At 32.5% G+C, this 20,658-nt stretch overlaps 2 protein-coding genes and 1 long non-coding RNA gene across 3 annotated transcripts in view; 1 reads left to right on the top strand and 2 right to left on the bottom strand.

Moving 5' to 3' along the window:
- LOC134691044 (uncharacterized) overlaps positions 1 to 20,658 on the top strand; it is a 261,558-nt gene that overhangs the window by 224,780 nt on the left and 16,120 nt on the right. The window lies entirely within an intron of this gene.
- On the bottom strand, positions 183 to 4,225 carry LOC134690332 (peptidyl-prolyl cis-trans isomerase FKBP7-like). The gene is made up of 4 exons (XM_063550297.1): positions 3,963 to 4,225; positions 3,351 to 3,517; positions 2,354 to 2,490; positions 183 to 1,380 (listed from the first exon to the last, which is right to left on the bottom strand). Exons 1-4 carry the CDS (start codon positions 4,166 to 4,168, stop codon positions 898 to 900), a joined length of 993 nt encoding a protein of 330 aa, XP_063406367.1. The 5' UTR covers positions 4,169 to 4,225; the 3' UTR covers positions 183 to 897.
- On the bottom strand, positions 13,223 to 17,498 carry LOC134691486 (peptidyl-prolyl cis-trans isomerase FKBP7-like). The gene is made up of 4 exons (XM_063552029.1): positions 16,903 to 17,498; positions 15,820 to 15,983; positions 14,401 to 14,537; positions 13,223 to 13,483 (listed from the first exon to the last, which is right to left on the bottom strand). The coding sequence occupies exons 1-4, from the start codon at positions 17,121 to 17,123 to the stop codon at positions 13,223 to 13,225; spliced, it is 783 nt and encodes a 260-aa protein (XP_063408099.1). The 5' UTR covers positions 17,124 to 17,498.

Here is a 20,658-nt window from a genome sequence, read left to right as displayed (position 1 = left end):
AAAAACTTATGAACCACATCAAGAAACGAAAACTACTGAACATCTAACTTTGGCCAGGTGAAAACAAATGCAGCGGGTTTTAACATTTCAATAGGTAACAACCTTCACCATTATCCGAAACAATAGTGTAACATAACAACATAGAAGTAAAAATTATAAAATATCAAATGAAATGGCTTAACTCATCAAAATAAATATTCACACTATTGAACATATACATAACGAATAAATTTGATCTATGATACAATGTAAATACAAAATAAATGAAATGAGGGGTGAAAAAAAGGCACAAGTAGCATATAGCTGTGCAATGTTAATTTAAAATAAAAAAAACGTTGAACAGTTAAAAACCCGCCGTATACTATAATGTACACGCATAAATGAAAATAATTGTGTGGTAAGGTTTACAGTTTAAGTTGAGAATAGAAATATTGTTTACAAAATAAATAAGTTTGTGTTTATAGAACGAAGAAATGAAAATTTACAGTCGTTCAAAACACTTATACACATGATATACACATTTCTTATCGACAAGGTTTTTTTTGGCAATCTGCTTTGATTCATAGAAAGACAATTCAACTTTCACCAAAAAATTATTATTCTGTCACTTACATTTAACTTTAAATAGCTAGATAGAGGGAATTGGAAACATTCATAATTTGTTCAATTTAAAACTATATAAGGCGCACCTAAACATGCTGCGCTGAAATATATATTAAAAATTATACGGAACCATAAATATTTAACGGTGCATATGATATTTATACATTTTGTAATTATCTATCGATCAAAATGAAATGGGTGTGAGATGTAAAGGCTAACAAAAAGTCAAATTAAAGACACAAAAAATGAAGAAAAAAATTAGTTGTTTCTCTTTTAGTGTGCACATCAAAAGATTTATAGTTCGTCTTTTGGATCATGTTTTTCCTGTTTTTTCCTATCTTTCTTTTCCGTGTTTGATTTCGACTCCTTACTTCTTTTCTTTACATATTTAATCTTGGGTTTGACCACTTTTACATTTTCAGTTGTTTTAGCCGGACATCCACTTGAAGCAGATGGGTCTTCGTCCTCGCACGATACAGGAGGACAATCTTCTATTGTTTCGGGACATGTTGGACAAGGAGCATCTGGTGGATTGTCTTGAGTGTGTTTTGCGTATCTTTCCATCATTCCTTTTAGTAAAGGTTTCATTACTTGTACATCTTCTTCGCGGAACCCTCTTTTGTCTTCTGTGGAGTTGTAGAACTCATCTTCGCTTATAACGCCATTTCCATCTTTGTCAAAGGTTTTAAATGAGGCAGTCAGAAGTGATTTCATTTTTTCTCTTTCAAATTGGTCTTTGTCAATAGCAGCCTCAAATAACTCAATTACAGCTTGTAACTACAAAATACATTAGCATATATATGTACTTATTACATCAACATGACATAAGTTGTGTGTGAAACAACTCAAACATTAAAAAAATGAAGATTCAATAACGCGCACAAGTGTACTTGGTACAACGACATGGTATTAACTGTGTGTAAAATAAAATGCAACGAAAACAACAATAGACAATTATTCACATATGTATAATCAGTGTTTTTTATTTATTTTGTAAAATTTCCTGTATATTTGTATTACTTTGTTAACACGTTTGACGATGACATCATATTTATTTGTTTTCTAGCAATGTGCAGTTTACTATTCATATCCGTATACTGAAAAAATCAGCAAATACGTTACTAAAGTAATACATATAGACAAGAAATACTAAAAACTAAATAAAAAAACATTTTTGGATTTACAAAATTGTAATTTGCTTATCGAGTCCCTGTGTTGTGTGCTTCATACGACGGAACAACATTCACGACTTGGTATGAAATTGTATATTTTAAAACATGATAGCAATAACATTCACATGTGAACTGAATAACCCCCGAAGCCGGTTATTTATTTTTAAAATGTGAACACCATTTTCTAAGGTTATTTCGAACAGATAGAAAATTACCTATCTGTTTTTTTTCAAAATACCAGTTTTAAAGAGAAAATCATTAATAAACCGTTGATGATGTCATTGTTACTTGCCAAAACTATGTTTATGAGCTGATGGACATATGATTGTCAGACAATCAGAAGACGTGTTACATCCAGAATTCAAATTTTATTCGATCAGTATTACAGTGAAACATACATCTAATGTAATTATATACAAAAATTGGATATTATGCTTTTATCACATAATAACATTAAATTGTTCAAAGACCCTTTTCTTAGTTTTAAAAATGTACCATTTTGCATTGACCATAGTATGATATAAGTAAGGTGTACCCAGTGTATACATTTTTTTTGGAAAATATAAATCATAACATACCTCTTCTTGGTCAATCTCTTTATTATCGTCGGTGTCAAGTATTTGAAAAAAGTTTTGCATTTCCTGTTCAGTAGTTCTAAGTATCTGTATCACCTTTACTTCGACTATCACGGTTGCTTCCCCTGTCAAAATTCTTCCTGCTCAACATACAAAATAACAATTAAAACAATATGTGTAGCTTTATGTATTAACAAAATAATTAAGCAATTTTCCGATCAATATAATTCGTTTAATTCCTTGATGATAATGTTTTTTACGTACTATGTAAAATTGAAAATATTGTTTTGCTGTGCATTTAACATATATAACTTACTCACAGTGTTTACTGGGATGCATACATGTTTTGTTTTTCCTTGTTTTTAAGAAATAATTTTTCCTAACATGCATATTAATCTTTTTAAGGAATGAGTTATATCCTGAAATTTCCTATATTTTAACCAATTTAAAGTTCTTGTTGTCTGCTGTACCCCTATTTTTGACATTTTTTTCTCTTTGAGTATGTTTGTTTTGTTCAGGCATCGTTGACAATGTAATGGAATTTGATGCTACTGTCATACAAGTGAGAGGTTTAGCTATCTATAAAACCAGGTTCAATCCACTATTTTCTACATTAGAAAATGCCTGTATCAAGTCAGCAATATGACAGTTGTTATCCATTCGTTTGATGTGCTTGGACTTTTGTTTTTGCCTTTTGATTTTTAACTTTTCTTTTTGAATTTCCTCGGAGTTCAGTATTTTTGTGTTTTTACTTTTTTCCTAGAATTAAAAACATTCAATTAGTGCAATGTAAAAGCGGATTTTTTCGAACTAATGTACTATCCACTGTCATTAATCTTTAGTATTTCACATATATGAATTAAATGCAAATATCAGCTGATTTAAAATTATTTTGTAAGTTACTGGGATGTATGTCCTTTCGAACACTTTTGAAAACCATATGAAAATTAAAAAAAATATCCCCCTCCCCAAAACAATAAAATCTCATAGTAAAACAAACCATCTTGGAACTTGATAGTCTTGTGCCCATATGCATGATGAGGTGGTACAGTTATTTTTCTTTGCTCATTTACGCACATTCCGATGATGGAATTTTCCACAGCTATGGGCATTTTTCTATCCCCGAGTTGAAGCGTGTATGGTATTTTAACTCCGTCCTTTGACCGACTGAATAAAAAATCATAAAGGACAAATGAATGACTGTTATGTAATGTTGCATATAGATGGTTCAGGATGAACAATACGACATTTCATTTTTCTTAGATTTATAGACCACTGTTTCTGTTCTTTATTAAACATCATTTTCTATGCTTTATATTTTAGCACCCTATTATTTTCTATCATTTGTTTACTAATTTACCCCATTATTCCTTATTCTTAATATTGCAGCATTCCATTTTTTTATATTTTATAACCCCCGATTATTTTCTATTATTTGTATATTAATTTACCCCCATTATTCCTTGTTTTTATATATTTCAGCATTCTATCTATCAATATGTTGGTGGGAATTATTTTTTTTAAATTCAGAAAGCAAATGAAAAATATACATCCTATCCCCCATATTTTTTTAGTATGTCGTCCTAAATTAACATATAAAGAACATATTTACCTGTTTTCCACTGTTGCACCAACTTTATACCATATATCCATATCAAGAATAACTAAGTCTGTAGGTTTGACGAACTTTTCACATTTTTCGACTTGTGATAGTTTTTCAATTTCAACTTCTGGCTTCTTTTCTGTTCCATTTTTTGTTGTTTCCACGGATATAACAGTGGATATTATAAAGAGTAAAAAAAACAATCTGTTTTTCATGTTACAAGTTGGCTTTTTGAGCTTACGGCATAGAGGCAAACCAACTGGTATGTTTAGTTTTCGGTACACAATTTTATAAAATAATGAGGTAATATTGGGTCAGTGGTATTTTCATCATTTATTTTATTTATTGTTTAATCTTCATTTGTGGAAAATATCTTATTGAAATGCAATTTCCATCATCACACGTTCTTTCATAACTGTTAAAACTTAGACATTAATCCTCGCTTTGTTAAAGAAAAATAATAACCATTTAAACGTTTACCCTGTCGGGTACTCTATGTAAATTCCTACAAGATATACATTAGATGAACGACACGTATGTTAAACCCGGGACTTCTTGTTTACCCGTTAGCGATGGATTGATGTTGTAGTTGAAAATCACATACTAGGTGATTTTCTTAATATACTAATAACAAGATTAATTTGAGAATAACCTTTTCAGTAATATCATTGACCAGAATATCAATATCAGATTATAATGCAATTTGGATGTAACAATTGTTTTCATTGGCTAAAAGTTGCCGTCAAATCCATAGTTGACCAGGCGTAACTGAAGAGGGACCCGCCATTTTGAATTGATTGAATCCACAAATGTTCGGTTACTACTATATAATCGAAAATAAAACAACACCTACCTCGAATTCGCCGTTTTAATGTAATTTTATCCAAATTTGAAGCGAACATGTAACGTAATAACCTCCAGCTTGGAAGTTTTCATTTGTATGACGTCACGTTTAGCCATGACGTCTTTGTGCCAAAATCATTCATGAAGTTTCGCGGATTTTTTTTCTAATTGTCAAATTAAGACATTTTTTCAAGTTTTATCGATTTTTTTTTCTTTTTGTAATGCATTAGAATCGGAATAACAGTACTGTAGTTGAAGAGTTGCAACCGTCAATTTTGATTTGACGGTCGCAAATCTCCATTTTACTGTCTCCGCTATTCGTCGCCAGTAAAACTGCATTTGCGACCGTCAAATCTACAATTGACGGTGGCAACTCTTCAACTACAGTACAGTTATTCTTTAAATGTAGTGTAGAAATAATGGTCCAACTGAAAATAACCTTTTCAGTAATATCATTGACCAGAATATCAATATCAGAATGTAGTGTAGAAATACACTGTGTCTAAACCACACCGGCTCCGTGTCAGTATCTGTCTTCCCGTACCTTTCTTTCCGTACAATGTGAATAATTTAACGAAAATTAAACAATTTCGAGGCAAGGTTCACTCAATTCGTCATTTTGGCATGCATTTTTACTTATTTCTTCGTTGATATAGAACAGTTGTAGAAAATATTGCATATTACAATAGAAAATAGTTATATATGTATATATATTCTTCGATATCATTTAGAAAATAAGAAAATAAGGAGAAACCTATCTTTCTTCTGTCTATTGATGTTCCGTCATTGTGCCGGATGTTAGATACCATCGAGTCCGATCAAATTTTGCCGGTGTGGTTTAGACACAGTGAAATAATGGTCCAACTGAAAATAACCTTTTCAGTAATATCATTGACCAGAATATCAATATCAGAATGAAGTGTAGAACTAATGGTCCAACTGATATCAACCCCTATTTTGGTGGGGTTCTGTGCATTCTTTAGTTTTCATTTATATAGAGTGTTTGGTAGATTTCTGTTTATTATCATTGAAAAGAAAGAATAAGGGTATCCGTCCATTCATTACATACAATTATTACATGCACATAATGCTGCAAAGCCAAAAAATTAAAATAAAACGGCAAAGGAACATAACTGTAATTGATGTTCATCGTCAGTTTTTTTCGTCGTTTCTTTTTGTCACGACTTTGTCGCATTTTCTTCGAATGGTGTTTTTTATAATCTCTTTTTGTATCGTCTGCTTACCTTTTTTTTATTAATTCTTTATAAGGGGAGCATACACATTTATGAGTTGAAAAAGAAATAACAACACCAAAGTCAAATCGGAACATCAATATTGTATGCATGAATAAACTCAAACTTGATTACATTGTGTATCATAAACGGGGTCGAATGAACCACAGTGCTTCAGAAGATCATAGAGTTTCTACTCTATTAATGACGCAATTTTCTACAATTGAAAATGCCTGTACTAAGTCAAGGAATATAACAATTGTTGTCCATTCGTTGATGTGGTTTTGGCATTTATTTTGCCATGTGATCAGTGACTTTCCGATTGAATTTTCCTCGGAGTTCAGTATTTTTGTGATTTTACTTTTTTTCCGGATGTATTTCCTAAAACGGGTGTGTTAAATAAACCACTTATATCAAGATAAAGAATAATTTGTTAATGACAGTAAGATTTGACCAAACGACAAGAGCAAAGGTAAATAGTGATACATACAAAACATGCATTACGAAGGTAAAGTTAAAATAACACTAAACATCAATATAGTTAATATACACGACTAGCCTATGATATAAAAATGAGAAACAAAATTGTACGTACGAGTACAATTTATCATCTCCCGTGTCATAGGGAAAATATTAGGTTTCTTATATTCTCCTGGTTTGGAATAGCCCTTGTCTAACATGCGTAAGTGAAGGGCCACATCTGTCAAGTTAGAAATAATAGACTGCTGATTTTTATAAACCCACTAGGAACATGGTAGTCGAAGAAATCATACTCCCGTTTTTCCTCTATGTGATTTAAGAACAATATTGTACTAACAATAAACGGGTTCTTTCAAGGAATATGCTACCGTTAGATTGAGAAATTCTTAAATGACTAATTCATTGATATATTCAGACCAGATATTGCATTGTATAGCCTATGCATCACATACAAGACTGTTTATTGTTGAAAGTACTAAGAATTGTCAACGCCCATAAATGTTCTTCAACCTCTTGCTTTATTTTGCATTTTAGCCTTTCTGATTCGAACGTCATTGATGAGTCTTTTTCAGACGAAACGGTAGTTTGTGGTATCGAAGGTCTTCAAATGGCCGTGGAATATCTATCATTCTTCATGATAAGTAAGGTGTTGTTCCTGCGGGAAAGCTTCAAATAATAATGTATGTAAATCGTATTACTACGAATTTCTTGTAAAAGAATAAGGTAATCCAACATACAAAGACATTATTTGACAAGGGTGAGATTTTGGCAAATCATCAGTCCTTCATGTATTACGTACATGGGGGTATATATACCTGCCTCCCATTGCCGCTAAAGTTGTATTTGCTTAAGAGCAAAAAAGCACATCCATTTCCTTAGCACGTTTATTTCAAAAGAGACAGATAACATTACATGACACATATGCATCATCATCATACAAAGGGACAAAACTATATCACTACTTAACTACAAAACACATACGACCATACAATACGGATACATAAGATATGGCTTCAATAATCATTACATTGAACTACAAATCGGAGGTCTTACCTTGTTTGTATTGAATATCTAAGCTTCACAAAATTCCGTACAAACAACAGTACATTGCCGGTTCATCGGCATGTTTTACTAAAGAATTGTCCATTTGATTGACTAAAATTATGTCCGCATTGAAAGAGGGTCTTCGGAAATACTGTGAAAATGTTTACTCGTGTAGAGGTATTCACCATATGAGGATTCTTAAAAGTTCTCAAGAATTTCAAGCTAATTTCAAATGTCGGTCTTTTTCTGGGATTAGATCTTTCAAAACTTTTGTATTCTCAACCCTGTATACCACCATTCCCCATGTGAAATTGAAAAAATCGCCCGAGAGAAATAATCCACAATGCCTTTCAACATAAAAAAAAAGGTAGCATACGCTTTAAATGCATTCCTTTGGGATAGCATAAGGTAAATTTTGTTAATAGTAAGCAGAATGGTAAAACATGCTACATAGAGGAACAAGTGATCAGTATGCTGGAGTTTCTTATCGACAACATATTTTTTGAATTTGCAGGTACACTTTTTCAACAAACTGTAGGCATTCCTATGGGAACGAATTGTGCAACTCTCCTTGCAAGCTGATTTCTGTTTATTTTCATATGTATCGGAGTTCCTTCAGACACTTAAACAAAGAAGATAAAAGAAGCCAGATTATTCAATATCACTATTAGATATATTGATGATGGTCTTTTCATTAACAATCCGTACTGTTCTGATTGGGTTCAATTAATAATTCCCCATGGTCAGAACTAGAAATTAAAGAAACAACAGATGGCTTCCTCAGTCTCATTTTTAGACTTATACCTCGATTGTGACATACACAGTCATATCAGAACCAGAATATATGACAAACGAGTTGATTTCGATTTTGAAATTATCAATTTCCCCAATCTTAGTAGCAATATACCAACTTCACCTGCATATGGGATATTTCCCAACTTATTCGATATTCAAGACTGGCAGCTCCTTCGCAAACTTTGTAAAACGTTTACAGTGTCTGAACAGAAAGTTCATAAACCAGGGGTATGTCAAAGAACGTCTCGTCCTTTTTCTAAAAATAAATAAAATAATCGGAAGGTACCAAGACCTTGTTGGTAAATATTCCGTATCATCTTCACAAACAATATATGATGGTCTTGGTGTATAGAGTATACGTACTCATCTTAACAACGTGTTATATTGTTCTTTTATTTGTCTTAGTTCTTTCATCAATATAATGTTTGATCTGATTTCTGTGATGTCCATTTGACGTGGCTCGGTACTTATACATCCCGTCCATGTGTTTGTATTATCTTTCCTTTTTGCTAATGTGTTTTGTACATGTGACTTTTTGTGTTTCTTACGACGTGAATGTGCACTTTTAAAGATCCCACCATTATGTTATTGCTCTAGTATATGGCATTATGGTATTGTTCTATTATAATTTTGAAAATACTTTGAACGGCAAAATTAGTTTACTCGCGTAGATGTATTAACCATTTGTGGATTTTTTTTAAAATACTAGATAACTTCTGGATATTTTTTCACGGTCTTTTTATAAGTTCTAGTTAAACCTTTGATTTTTTAAACCTGTGTATACACCTTTCCCCATGTAATTTTTTTTCTTTTTAATACTTTGAACGACAAAATTATTTTATATTTCTTCCTTTGTGACATTTTCTGACTTTAAACACGCGAAGCGATGAATGTGGTTGTTAAATTGAAAGATGCTTTTTGTGCTTCTTTGTTAAATATTTGTTTGTTTTGAGATTGTGACACAGTGATGACTATTGTACACATAGTTTGACTATTTTACCTATTATGTCTGTTTTGTTCACACATCATTGTAAATATAATGGAATTTTATACGACTGTCATACAAGTGATATGTTAAGCGCTATACAACCAGGTTCAATTCACATTTGAAAATGCCTGTACCAACTCAGGAATATGACAGTTGTTGACCATTCGTATGATGTGTTTTATCATTTGATTTTGTCATCTGATTAGGGACTTTCCGTTTTGAATTTTCCTCAGAATTCAGTATTATTGTGATTTTACTTTTTCAATAATGAGTAAACCTAATGTATAGCGCATAGCAAGCAAGAAAAGTCGTCAAACTGGAATTTGTAATACAATCCAAACGAGAATGTTGTCATTCTTTAATCCTTGGTATAATGTATTAATGGTTCGTACCAAGAATGATTTACTCATAATAAATTGATTGACGTTTTGATGTAGATAATTGCTTTGATCTAGAGAAACAGTTCTTACTGTTGTATGCTAAATGTATTAACAAAACATGTTGTATTCAATTAAAAAAAATATCGTATGAAGAAAAGATCAATCATTATCATCACCAATGGTGACGAGATGGTACCTAACATTTATACAAAGCACAAATATGACTAAATAATATTGAGATATGCCTAATGGGGAATGTGTCAAAGAGACAACAACCCTACCAAACAACAAAAAAATAACCGAAGGCCACGAAGAGTTTTCAACACACACCCCCACCGAATTATTGATGCTGTAAGTGTGTGCATGTAAGGTGCGTGCATACTACCATTCAAGAGTGCGTGTGGATCCTAGATAATTAGCTGCATTCAAAATTGTCTTAATGATGTACTTAGGTGAGGTTTTAAAATAAATGTAAAATATTCGGACTCCTTGGTGTTTTTCCATACGGTACAAGGTAAAATATTTTGTCCCATAACACCTATTTATCATAAGACTTAATAGCTCGTAAAATTTAGGCAGATTCTTGATCTCTTTTCTTTTGATTTCAGAACTAATTGATTACAATGCAAATATAAGGTAAAAGTCCGAGTCAGTCTTTCCAAGCCATATTTTTTAAATCAAAATATCTCAATATGTTTAGCTTATTTCTATCCTTAAAGTCATAAAAAACCTCAAATCAAAAAAAAATAATGCATATGTTTTTTATAACTCAATGGATAGTTTTCATTGTAAAACTTATGTACATATTCTTTTTCTGAAGAACATTCTTTAATTTATTCATATTTAGAAGAAGTTTACTTTATTTGAATTGCTTCCTTCCAGCAAGCAATTCCCTCGATATATTTTCCGTATGCAAGGTGACCTCAAGGTGACCCATCTCGTAAAAATCCGGTGACCACAATACGCATGGATGTCCTTAGAATAAACTATTATCTGAATTTACATGTTAAACACGTGCTCAATTTCCATGCTTTTTTGTTTATTTTTCGTCAATTGTTGACAAACAGGTGACAATCGTTAAACTTCGGCTTCAAAACACGAACTTTAATTACCTGCCATATTTTCACAACAACACTGACCGATTGAAAAAAAAATTGACGATTATACGAAATTAACATGAAAAAAATGATAAATTCGAGCACAGAAGACTAAGTTTATGATGTTTGTATGCATTGGTTTAAGAATTGGAAGAACGTTTTTTTTCACCGGTCACTCGTTTCTTATGACTTTAACTAATACTCTTCCAAATTAAAGTATCAATTTTGAATTCTTGATTTATTTAATTTTACCTTATGTCACCTAACTACATCCTTAAGTATTTCGAAATTTTATATTTATTTTTTCCCTTTCAGATCATTGAACATTCTATTACTAAATACTAGTGGTAGATATGGTACTCGGCACAATTGTGTTGTTTTTGTGGTTGGTTGTTGGTTAAGTTCCCAGAAGGAGAGACTTGAAAATGTATTAGTATTTGCTGATTCATTGCTACGAACATAGCATTTTTGAGTAATAACAAATATACAACAAAAGTAACGATACACAAGTTCAAAGTTTAGAGTAGGGGCAATTTACGGCCTAGTTTTGGACCAAGAAAATAAAATGTTTGATAACCATTTCAAATTGGCACATAATGTTTAGAAATACATACAAAACAAATTACGAAAAACACATAAAATGACTCACATGAACCAACGATTGCCGATATCCTACGGGCTGTTGACTTATAACAGGCACATACATATTGTGGCGGTGTTTAACACGTTTGTGAGCGCTTAACCATTCCAAAAACATTGAACAGTTGTGGAACAGCACAACATAAAATCAAACAGTAACTAGAGGCTCTAAAGAGCCTGTGTCGCTCACCTTGGTGTATGTGCATATGTAACAAAGGGCACAGATGGATTCATGACAAACTTATGTTTTGGTGATGGTGACGTGTTTGTAGGTCTTAATTTCATTTTTAGCAATGGCGTTGTCAGTTTGTTTTAGATTTATGAGTTTGACTGTCCCTATGGTATCTTTCGTCCCTCTTTTACTGAACATTCTTGTTGCTTTCAAATATCTATAATGAACTTGACCCAGTAGTTGCAGAAAATATTTTGTAAAATTTTTGGTCATGTTGACTAATTTGTAGATCTTAATTTGTTGCACATGTTATCTGTTCATAGTTTATTTCTATCTGTAATAATATTCAAGATAACCAAAAACGGCAAAATTTCCATAAAACTACCAAATCGGGGAGCATTAAACCAAACAACGGGTTGTGCGATTCATCTGAAACTTTCAGGGCATCTAGATCTTGACCTGATAAAATTCTTATCTAAGTCAGATTTGCTCTAAATGCTTTGGTTTCAGAGATATAAGGCAAAATCTACATTTTGTCCTTATGTTCTATTTTAAGCCATGGCGGCCATTTTGGTTGGTTGACCGGGTCACCAGACATGTTTTTTAAACAAAATACTCAAATATGATGATTGTGCTCAAGTTCTGTTTAATTTGGCTCAGTAGTTTCAGAAGATTTTTAAAGTAAAGTTAACGACGGACGACGACAGGCGACAGTGATGAGAAAAGCACATTTGGCACTTTGGGCCAGGTGAGCTAAACATTAGGAGCAATTGGCTTATTTCAATAGATCGGTGCGAGGCACAAAAAGTACTAACATATAAATGATAGTTGCAAAGCACCGAAATAAAAGTTTATTTTCAGTTACTCTAGTTTTCTCTGAAACAGAACAAAAGAAAGGCGAAAGATCCAAAGAGACATTTAAACTCACAAGTCTAAAATGAAATGACCACGCCATTACAAAAAAGGAAAAGACACAAGAAAACAAACCGCAACATTGAAGACTATATCATGCACATGCGTCACCCATTGTTTTGCTCGTGTTAGTACTAGTAAACCCGGTGGTATGATAAGTCTAATTCGGTAGGTCACATTCGGGGGAAAGGGGGGTTGTAATAACGATAGTGATGTGTCTTTCTGTGGACGGTTACGTTGTATACGGACTATACTGTACAAGACTTGGTTTATTCTGCTCACCAAATCTGATTGCCAAACCAATGTTTAATATGCATATATTTGCACCTGTCCTAAGTCAGGAATCTGATGTACAGTAGTAATCGTTTGTTTATGTAATATATACGTGTTTCTCGTTTCGCGTTTTGTTTATATAGATTAGACCGTTGGTTTTCCCGTTTGAATGGTTGTACACTAGTAATTTTGGGGCTCTTTATAGCTTGTTGTTTGGTGTGAGCCAAGGCTCCGTGTTGAAGGCCGTACTTTAACCTATAATGGTTTACTTTTTAAATTGTTATTTGGATGGAGAGTTGTCTCATTGGCACTCACACCACATCTTCCTATATCTATATAGACGAACTGCTACCAGCACATAATAGCATTAACACATGTACAAAAATAAATTTAATTCAAATTCAAAACATGTTTTTATAATTCATCTTTTAATTTCTTGTCTCTTGTAGAAGACGTGGTTTTATGCATGGATATGTATCGCTTTACAAAACTTTGAATCATCTCAGCAGATTTGGGATCAGCTGCTTTATGTTCTGCTTTAAGAAATTCGTCTTTGGCTATAAAACCATCATGATCAACATCGAGCATACTAAACCACTGATCTAGCATCTTGTCTAGGTTCCCCATCTTGTCTTTTCCTACTAGCTGTATAAATACTTTAAATATATTCAAAAGCTAAAAAAAAAAAGTTACAAGAATTGGTAAATCACTAATACATAAATTATATATTTATGTTCTGGAATTGGTTTCATTCATATCGTTATTTTTTTTATACCATTTGTCACTATCTTTATTCTTTGCTATTCTCTACTCTTTGTTTATTTTCTCTTTTATTCTCTATTCATTATTTTCTAGTACTGCCTGTTCAATATTTGTTTTGTCATTTATAGTCTATTTTTTAATATGTTTGTCCATCATTCTGCACATTTTGACATTCAATTTTTGTGAGGATTGTCGCTGTGATCAATTTTAACTTTTGTTTAGTGAACCAACTTCCCTCTTCGCCTTTAATTATTTAAGGCCATTGTATAATTGTCTGTCTAAATCAGATTTTTTGTTATACCTAATAGATATAATATACAAAACTATATTTCGATCATGATAACTTTCACAAGAGGCCAAAAAACATAGATGTTGTGTTTCTTTAATCCTTAATACAATTTATTAATTTTATAGATGGTTCGAACCAACTTGAAGTATGATTATTCATATTATAAACAGCTTGGCGTTTTTATATAGATTACTTCATGAAATTTGTCCTGAGAAGATTTGTTATTGCACGAGAATGAAGTTACAACAAAAACACATACTTCGATAGATAATCCTCACCAAAATTCATGCAAGAACTTTTTGTATGTTTTGCAAAGTATGAGAAACTCTTCAAAACATATTTTCGTGATTCGTGAAGTCATTAATTTGAAGCTTTATTAACACTAATGCAATTCATATTAGAACACGCATTTCTTTTGCTTCATATTTGATGAAATGAGAACGCGTCGCTTGCAAATAAGTGATAGATATCTCTGTGACGATGAAGATTTTTATTTTTTATCATTTAAAGTAAAAAATTACGTATGAAAATATCATGGTACCTCTTGTTTGCTAAGACGATCATCATTATCAGTATCCCAAACATTAAATGCAGAATCTATTTCTTTCTGTGTCTGTCTGAATATCTGTATTAGTGTAGCATGGACAATTATTGTTACGGGAGGTTTCAGTTGTCTACCTACAATAATCATGTACATAGATAAAATTAACGGTACCAATTTTCTTGCACCAGATGCGTATTTTGACAATACATGTCTCTTCAGTGATGCTCGTGGCCAAAATATTTGAAATCCAAAGCTTATATACTTGATGAAAGAGCTATAATCCAAAGGGTCCAAAAAGTATAGCCAAATCCGTGAAAGGAATCAGAGCTTTGCACGAGGGAGATACATTCCTTAATTCATAATAATTTCTAATATTTTGTAATAGCAAATTTTAATAACACAAAAAAATCCGTATTTCCATGCCATTACCGAAGAACTGGCTACTGGGATGGTGATACCCTCGGGGACTAATAGTCCACCAGCAGAGGCATCGATCCAGTGGTAGTAAAGGAGCTACCATTTGATTTTTAGGGGGGGGGGCTAGGATGAAAAATTTTGTCCTGCATTTTTTTAGCTGTAATCTCTGTCCTGCCTTTTTGTTTTTCATTCTGTTCGGTCCTGCATTTTTTTTTAGTTTATCCCGACTTTTTTTTACCTAAATATTTTTTTGCAAGTATCTCATCCTGCATTTTGCTTTACTCAAAACTCCTGTCCTGCCTTAATCTGTATATGAAAGTGTTACTCGAACTACACATGTTACTGTGGAATTCAATCGTCTACTTAATGATCAAATCCTGAATGTGATATTTGAGCTACACATATCACTTAGGCATCCAATTGTCTGCTATATATTCAATCTTTTATAAGTGTTACTCGAGCTACACATGTTAATGAGGCATCCAATCGTCTGCTATATATTCAAATTTGCATAAGTGTTACCTGAGCTATCATGGTACACGTGTTACTGGGGCCTTCAATCGTCTACTTTTAATTCAGATTTGTATAAATTTTTATAAGGGCCAGCAACTTGACCTACACATGTGTATACATTGTTAGTGGTACACGAGAAACACATGTTACTGAGGCATTTTATCGTCTATCATATATTCAAATTTACATAAATATTACTTTGAGCTACACATGTTACTGAGCAATCGTCTATTTTATGCTTAAATTCGTATATGGTGTTACACGTGTTACTGAGGCATGCGATATTTCACTTTATCTTAAAAAATGGTAAGAAAGATAATTTGATTAGTAGGGTCGAAAAACGAAATAAAATGTGAGCGAAAAAAATCCTATCTCACAAAAAAAAAAACATAACCATCCCTTGAAATTAAAAGGTTGTTCCCTTAATCACCAAAGTAAACACATCAATTATATATAGAAGAAGAAAAATAACCCTTTTTTACTGACCATCGGGAATCTGAATCCCTTTATTGCCGTAGGCGTGATTAGCGGGTACAGTTATTTTCCGGTACTCTCCAGGGCACATCCCAATCATAGCGTTCTCTAATGCTTTGAGTATTTGATTTTTACCTAGACTAATAGTCCTTGGTTCCTTTTCTTTACCTGCTTGACTAAAATAGAAAGTCATATTAGGAAATGTATTGTGTGACTGATTTACTCTTCGGGAGCACCAATAACCCCCAGTTTTTTGGGTGGGATCGTTTTGTTTAGTCTTTTGTTTTCTATGTTGTGTCTTGTGTACTATTTTGTGTCTACATATTTGTCTTTTTCTTTTTTCATGTTTTCATGGTTTTAGCAATGGCGCTGTCAGTTTATTTTCGATCTATGAGTTTGATTGTTCCTCTGGTATCTTTCACCCTTCTTATAGTCAATGATTGCTGTTTATTCGATAGTAAAGGATAATTGATTGCTGTTTCCGCGATAGTCAAGGATCATTTCTGAATGTTGTTTCCTGCGATAGTCAGAGATCATTTCCAATTGTTGTTCCCGCGATAGTCAAGGATTGCCCCAAACTTAATTTGGAGTCTCTTTTCACGTACATATGGCTCATAAAATTGAGAATGGAAATAGGGAATGTGACAAAGAGACAACAACCCGACCATAGAAAAACAACAACAGAAGGTCACGAACAGGTCTTCAATGTAGCGAGATATTCCCGCACCCGGAGGCGTCCTTCAGCTGGCCCCTAATCGAATATATACTAGTCCAGTGATACTGAACGCCATACTAATTTCCAAATTGTACAACAGACACTAAAATTAAAATAATACAAGACTAATAATGGCCAGAGGCTCCTGACTTAGGACAGGCGCAAGAATGCGGCGGGGTTTAACATGTTTGTGAGATCTCCGAACCCTCCCCCTATACCTCTAGCCAATGTAGAAAAGTAAACGCATAACAATACGCACATTAAAATTCAGTCTACAGGAAAACAACTGCGTGTTGATGAGACTTCGTCGAAACTACAATTCTTTAATTCAATTGTTATAATTAAGACTAAAGATCTATTCAAAGAAATAACACACTAACCTTTTTACAAACATATCCTCAGTATGGTAAAAGATGTCGATATCGAAGATTCCAGTGTCATTAGAAATAAGATTTTTGTCACAAAACGGCGCTCTGGTTACCGTTTCAATTATAACAGCTGGTTCTATGTCTGTTCCAACTTTGGTTGCGTTAAATTCGCATCTTAGTTCATTTACCAAACATATCAAAATTATCAAAATATGAATGCAAACTTTTCCCATGATTTCGTTTTGATTTACACGTTAGAGTGTATTTCTTGTATTCTGTAGAAAGGGGTACTAAATGGGTGAAGTACTGCAATGTTCTTCTCTTACTTAGATTTAAATGAATTTCAAAGTTAATAAATGAAATATTAACAGTAATACACAAATTCTATTTTTTTTTTTATAAAATTTAAAAAAAACATGTTAAGTGTGTACGTTTTTAAAGAAAAATCTAAAAATTATTCTATGGAAAATCGGATCTTAGTCGAAAATCATACGTAAAACACTTCTATCACAAGTCAACTACCGGTAAAATCTAGTAAATGAATTATTATATAGATTAGTCATGTAATACAACTTGCCCAGGGTAGAACATTTTAAAGATATAATCTGTTCAATGTTTGTATTTCTTTAACCTTAAACATAGGTACCTAAAACATTCTTCCTGATTAATAATCCGTATGGAATAATTTTTGAAGTGCAAGTCCGATTTTTTTTTCTTGAGCTTCTGTACTTTCTATTGTAATTAAGGAATAGCATGTAATATTACAAGGCATTTTTAAATAATAATAATAATAACAACAACCGGTAATATCTAGTAAATAATTTAATTTTGGGTGTAACGCGTCTTTCTGATTGGCTGACGTTATTTTGTTATGAGCCGATATACATAATTTAGTCATGGGATTGTGACGTCATCAACTTTTTTTCATGGTTTTCTACGGTTTAAAATGGAATTTAGAATTAAATTATAAGAAAAGACTGTAATATTTTCTCTGTCTATTCGAAATAACATAAAAAAATGTGGTGCACACTGTTAAATACGCGCGTTATTCAGTGTACACAAAATTGTTTATGTTATTTCTTCATAGACAGAAAAAATATTACAGACTGAGTCATTTTATAAATAAATTAGATATAGATTGGTCATGTAGTATGTAATATGTTATATGTAATGTGAAAAATGTAGTGTGTACTAAATAACCCGGGTTGCTTTTTATTTAAAAGTGTGCACGCTAGTCTAGTTTTCGATTATTTCGAATGGACAGGGGGGAGTACGTTCATTCATTATAATCTAATTTAATTCGAGTTTTAAAGAGTACTAGAACTCACCCATGATATCATGGGTCCGCGACTGAATTAAAGTATATAACTATGCGCAAGCCTTATTTTAGTAGGAGGATTTTGAAAATAAATAACTCAGCCTTGATAATCACAAAAATAAATGGTTTGTTCTTTGGTAGTTTGAAAATAAATTACTTGACTTGCAATGTATTGAAAATAAATAACTCAGCAGGTCTATAGCTTCTTCGGCCTTCAGCGGTTCCAAAACCCTTCAAAAAAAATTTTGCCTCGCTCCGCTCGGCAAAATATGCTTATAACAATACTTTTGAAAGACTTTATAACTAGGTAAAACCAAACTTTAATACTATGTATGTATGCAATCCATGTACTATGTATTATCTTAATATGTTTGTATATATTGTCCTTTTGTGCACAAATATGTGTCCGAGGTTATGAATAAAATCTTGAATCTTAAAATTTCTGCAGGAGATAATGATTAATTTTGATTAAATGGTTCACAATAACTTGACTATATAAAAAAGAAGATGTGGTAGGATTGCCAATGAGACAACTATCCACAAAAGACTAAAATGACACAGACATTGACAACTATAGGTCACCATGTACGGCATTTAACAATTAGCAAAGCCCATACCGCATAGTCAGCTATAACAGGCCCCAATAAGACAATGTAAAACAATACATGTATTATTCATAATTAACAAATATTTTAATAAAAATTGTATGTTTTTCGAATATCATAAATATAGTTGTGAAAATGAATAATCAGTCCCTTGCTTTAATGAAAATGAAAAATCTTGCTTCAATAGTGCAGAAAATGAATAATCTGTCCTCTCAGTTTACAAAAATAAATAACCGATCAAAAACAAATCCTCCTGGCCCCCCCCCCCCCCAGAATATCAAATGGTCGTCCCCTTATAAGATACCGTGGAAAAAGTTAATGGCGTAACGGTCACATGTTAAAACTATGTTTATGAGCTGATATACAATTTTGAAACTTTCAAGCAATCAAAAGACGTGTTATATCCAAATTTAATTTGTATAGACCATAAGTCGTTGATGGAACAGTAGTCTCTTCGATAATCAAACACTTTAAATTTTATTATTTTAAAAACACGGCTATTCAAACCCGCCAAAATCTATATTTAAACCGGTGCCAAGTCAGGAAACTGTAATTCAACGTTTGTCGTGGGTTGTTGTCTGTCATATAGATTATGTATTTTCGGTACTTATTTTGTCATATAAATCCAGTCGTTAATTTTCTCGTTAGAATTTTGTACATTGCGTCATGATAAAGCCTTACATATCTGACTATACGTTGTAAAGTTTGGTCATTGTTGAAGGCTGTACTGTGGTCTATAGTTTCATGCATCCACGTCATTTAAATAGTTTTTGAAATGGCAATCATACCACACCATCCTATTTTATGTTGGAATATGTATGCAGATGCTTACAATATTCCCTTTTTAGAGGCAGTGATAACTGATACTCGCCCTATCTCTCACTATAGACACATTTATATGTAATTTTGAATTTCATTCGGATGAACAATAGGCCCTATTCCCTTTTCATTTATTAAGATGGGCTTGCTTCAAAGGGGCTCACTTTAGTTCTGTCATGAATACCAACTCTGTAGGCAAATAATGCTTTGGGGATGACACTGGCTTGTTGTAATATGTCTTACATTATAATCTTTAAACAGATGCCCAAAATATTTACTGTTAAATTCCCCACCACAGGCTGATAATAAACTCATCATAGATACCAGGACTAAATTTTGCATATACGCCAGACGCGCGTTTTGTCTACAAAAAACCCATCAGTGACGCAATAATCCAAACAAGGACACTGAACAAATAAATTTGATCTACGACACAATGTAAATTCCATATCAATTAAATAAGGGTGAATAACTAAAGACAACACTGCTATATATACCACTGTGAGATGATATTTTAATATCAGAAAGTGAACCTTGAACAAATAACCGTTGCTTGCCGCCAAATAGAATAATGTACACATGTAAAAGAAAAACAGTTTTGTTGCAAGTATCATGTGAAATAGAGAACTGACATATGTTTTTAACTATAAATAATGATGTTGTTTATAGTACGAGAAACAGGAGTGAAAATTTCTAGTCATACTAAACACGGCAAAGTGGTAGGCCTATACTGTGATTACTATGATCTAAGGTCTATATTAGAAATAGAGGTATCACTTTTAATGTTAAAGCTTTGAAGAATTTTATTTAAAAAAAAACTTATTTTCAGAGACTTCTAAAACTCTAACATTGCCACTGAATTTGTACGTTACCAAAGATTGTACAGAAAAAATCGATGTCCATTTCCCAGAGTTCACAGTCACCCGAAGATTACAGATGATGAAACAATGAATCCATTAGACGACGAAAATAATCAAGATTTAGCATCTGAATACGAACCTGACTCTGAGTACGAATCCGACGATG

The sequence above is a fragment of the Mytilus trossulus genome, chromosome 11 (assembly GCF_036588685.1).
Source record: "Mytilus trossulus isolate FHL-02 chromosome 11, PNRI_Mtr1.1.1.hap1, whole genome shotgun sequence".
NCBI classification, from domain to species: domain Eukaryota; kingdom Metazoa; phylum Mollusca; class Bivalvia; order Mytilida; family Mytilidae; genus Mytilus; species Mytilus trossulus.
Note: the sequence above shows the minus strand (reverse complement) of the source record. Positions and strands in the feature narration are given on the sequence as shown.

Coding starts and splice junctions, on each gene's coding strand:
- LOC134690332 (XM_063550297.1), bottom strand. CDS start 4,168: ATGAAAAACAGATTGTTTTTTTTACTCTTTATAATATCCACTGTTATA. Junction 3,518..3,962: donor GGTGCAACAGTGGAAAACAG/GTAAATATGTTC, acceptor TTTTTTATTCAG/TCGGTCAAAGGACGGAGTTA. Junction 1,381..2,353: donor AAGAGATTGACCAAGAAGAG/GTATGTTATGAT, acceptor TGTATTTTGTAG/TTACAAGCTGTAATTGAGTT.
- LOC134691486 (XM_063552029.1), bottom strand. CDS start 17,123: ATGGGAAAAGTTTGCATTCATATTTTGATAATTTTGATATGTTTGGTA. Junction 15,984..16,902: donor GAGGATATGTTTGTAAAAAG/GTTAGTGTGTTA, acceptor TTTCTATTTTAG/TCAAGCAGGTAAAGAAAAGG. Junction 13,484..14,400: donor ATCGTCTTAGCAAACAAGAG/GTACCATGATAT, acceptor TTTTTTTTTTAG/CTTTTGAATATATTTAAAGT.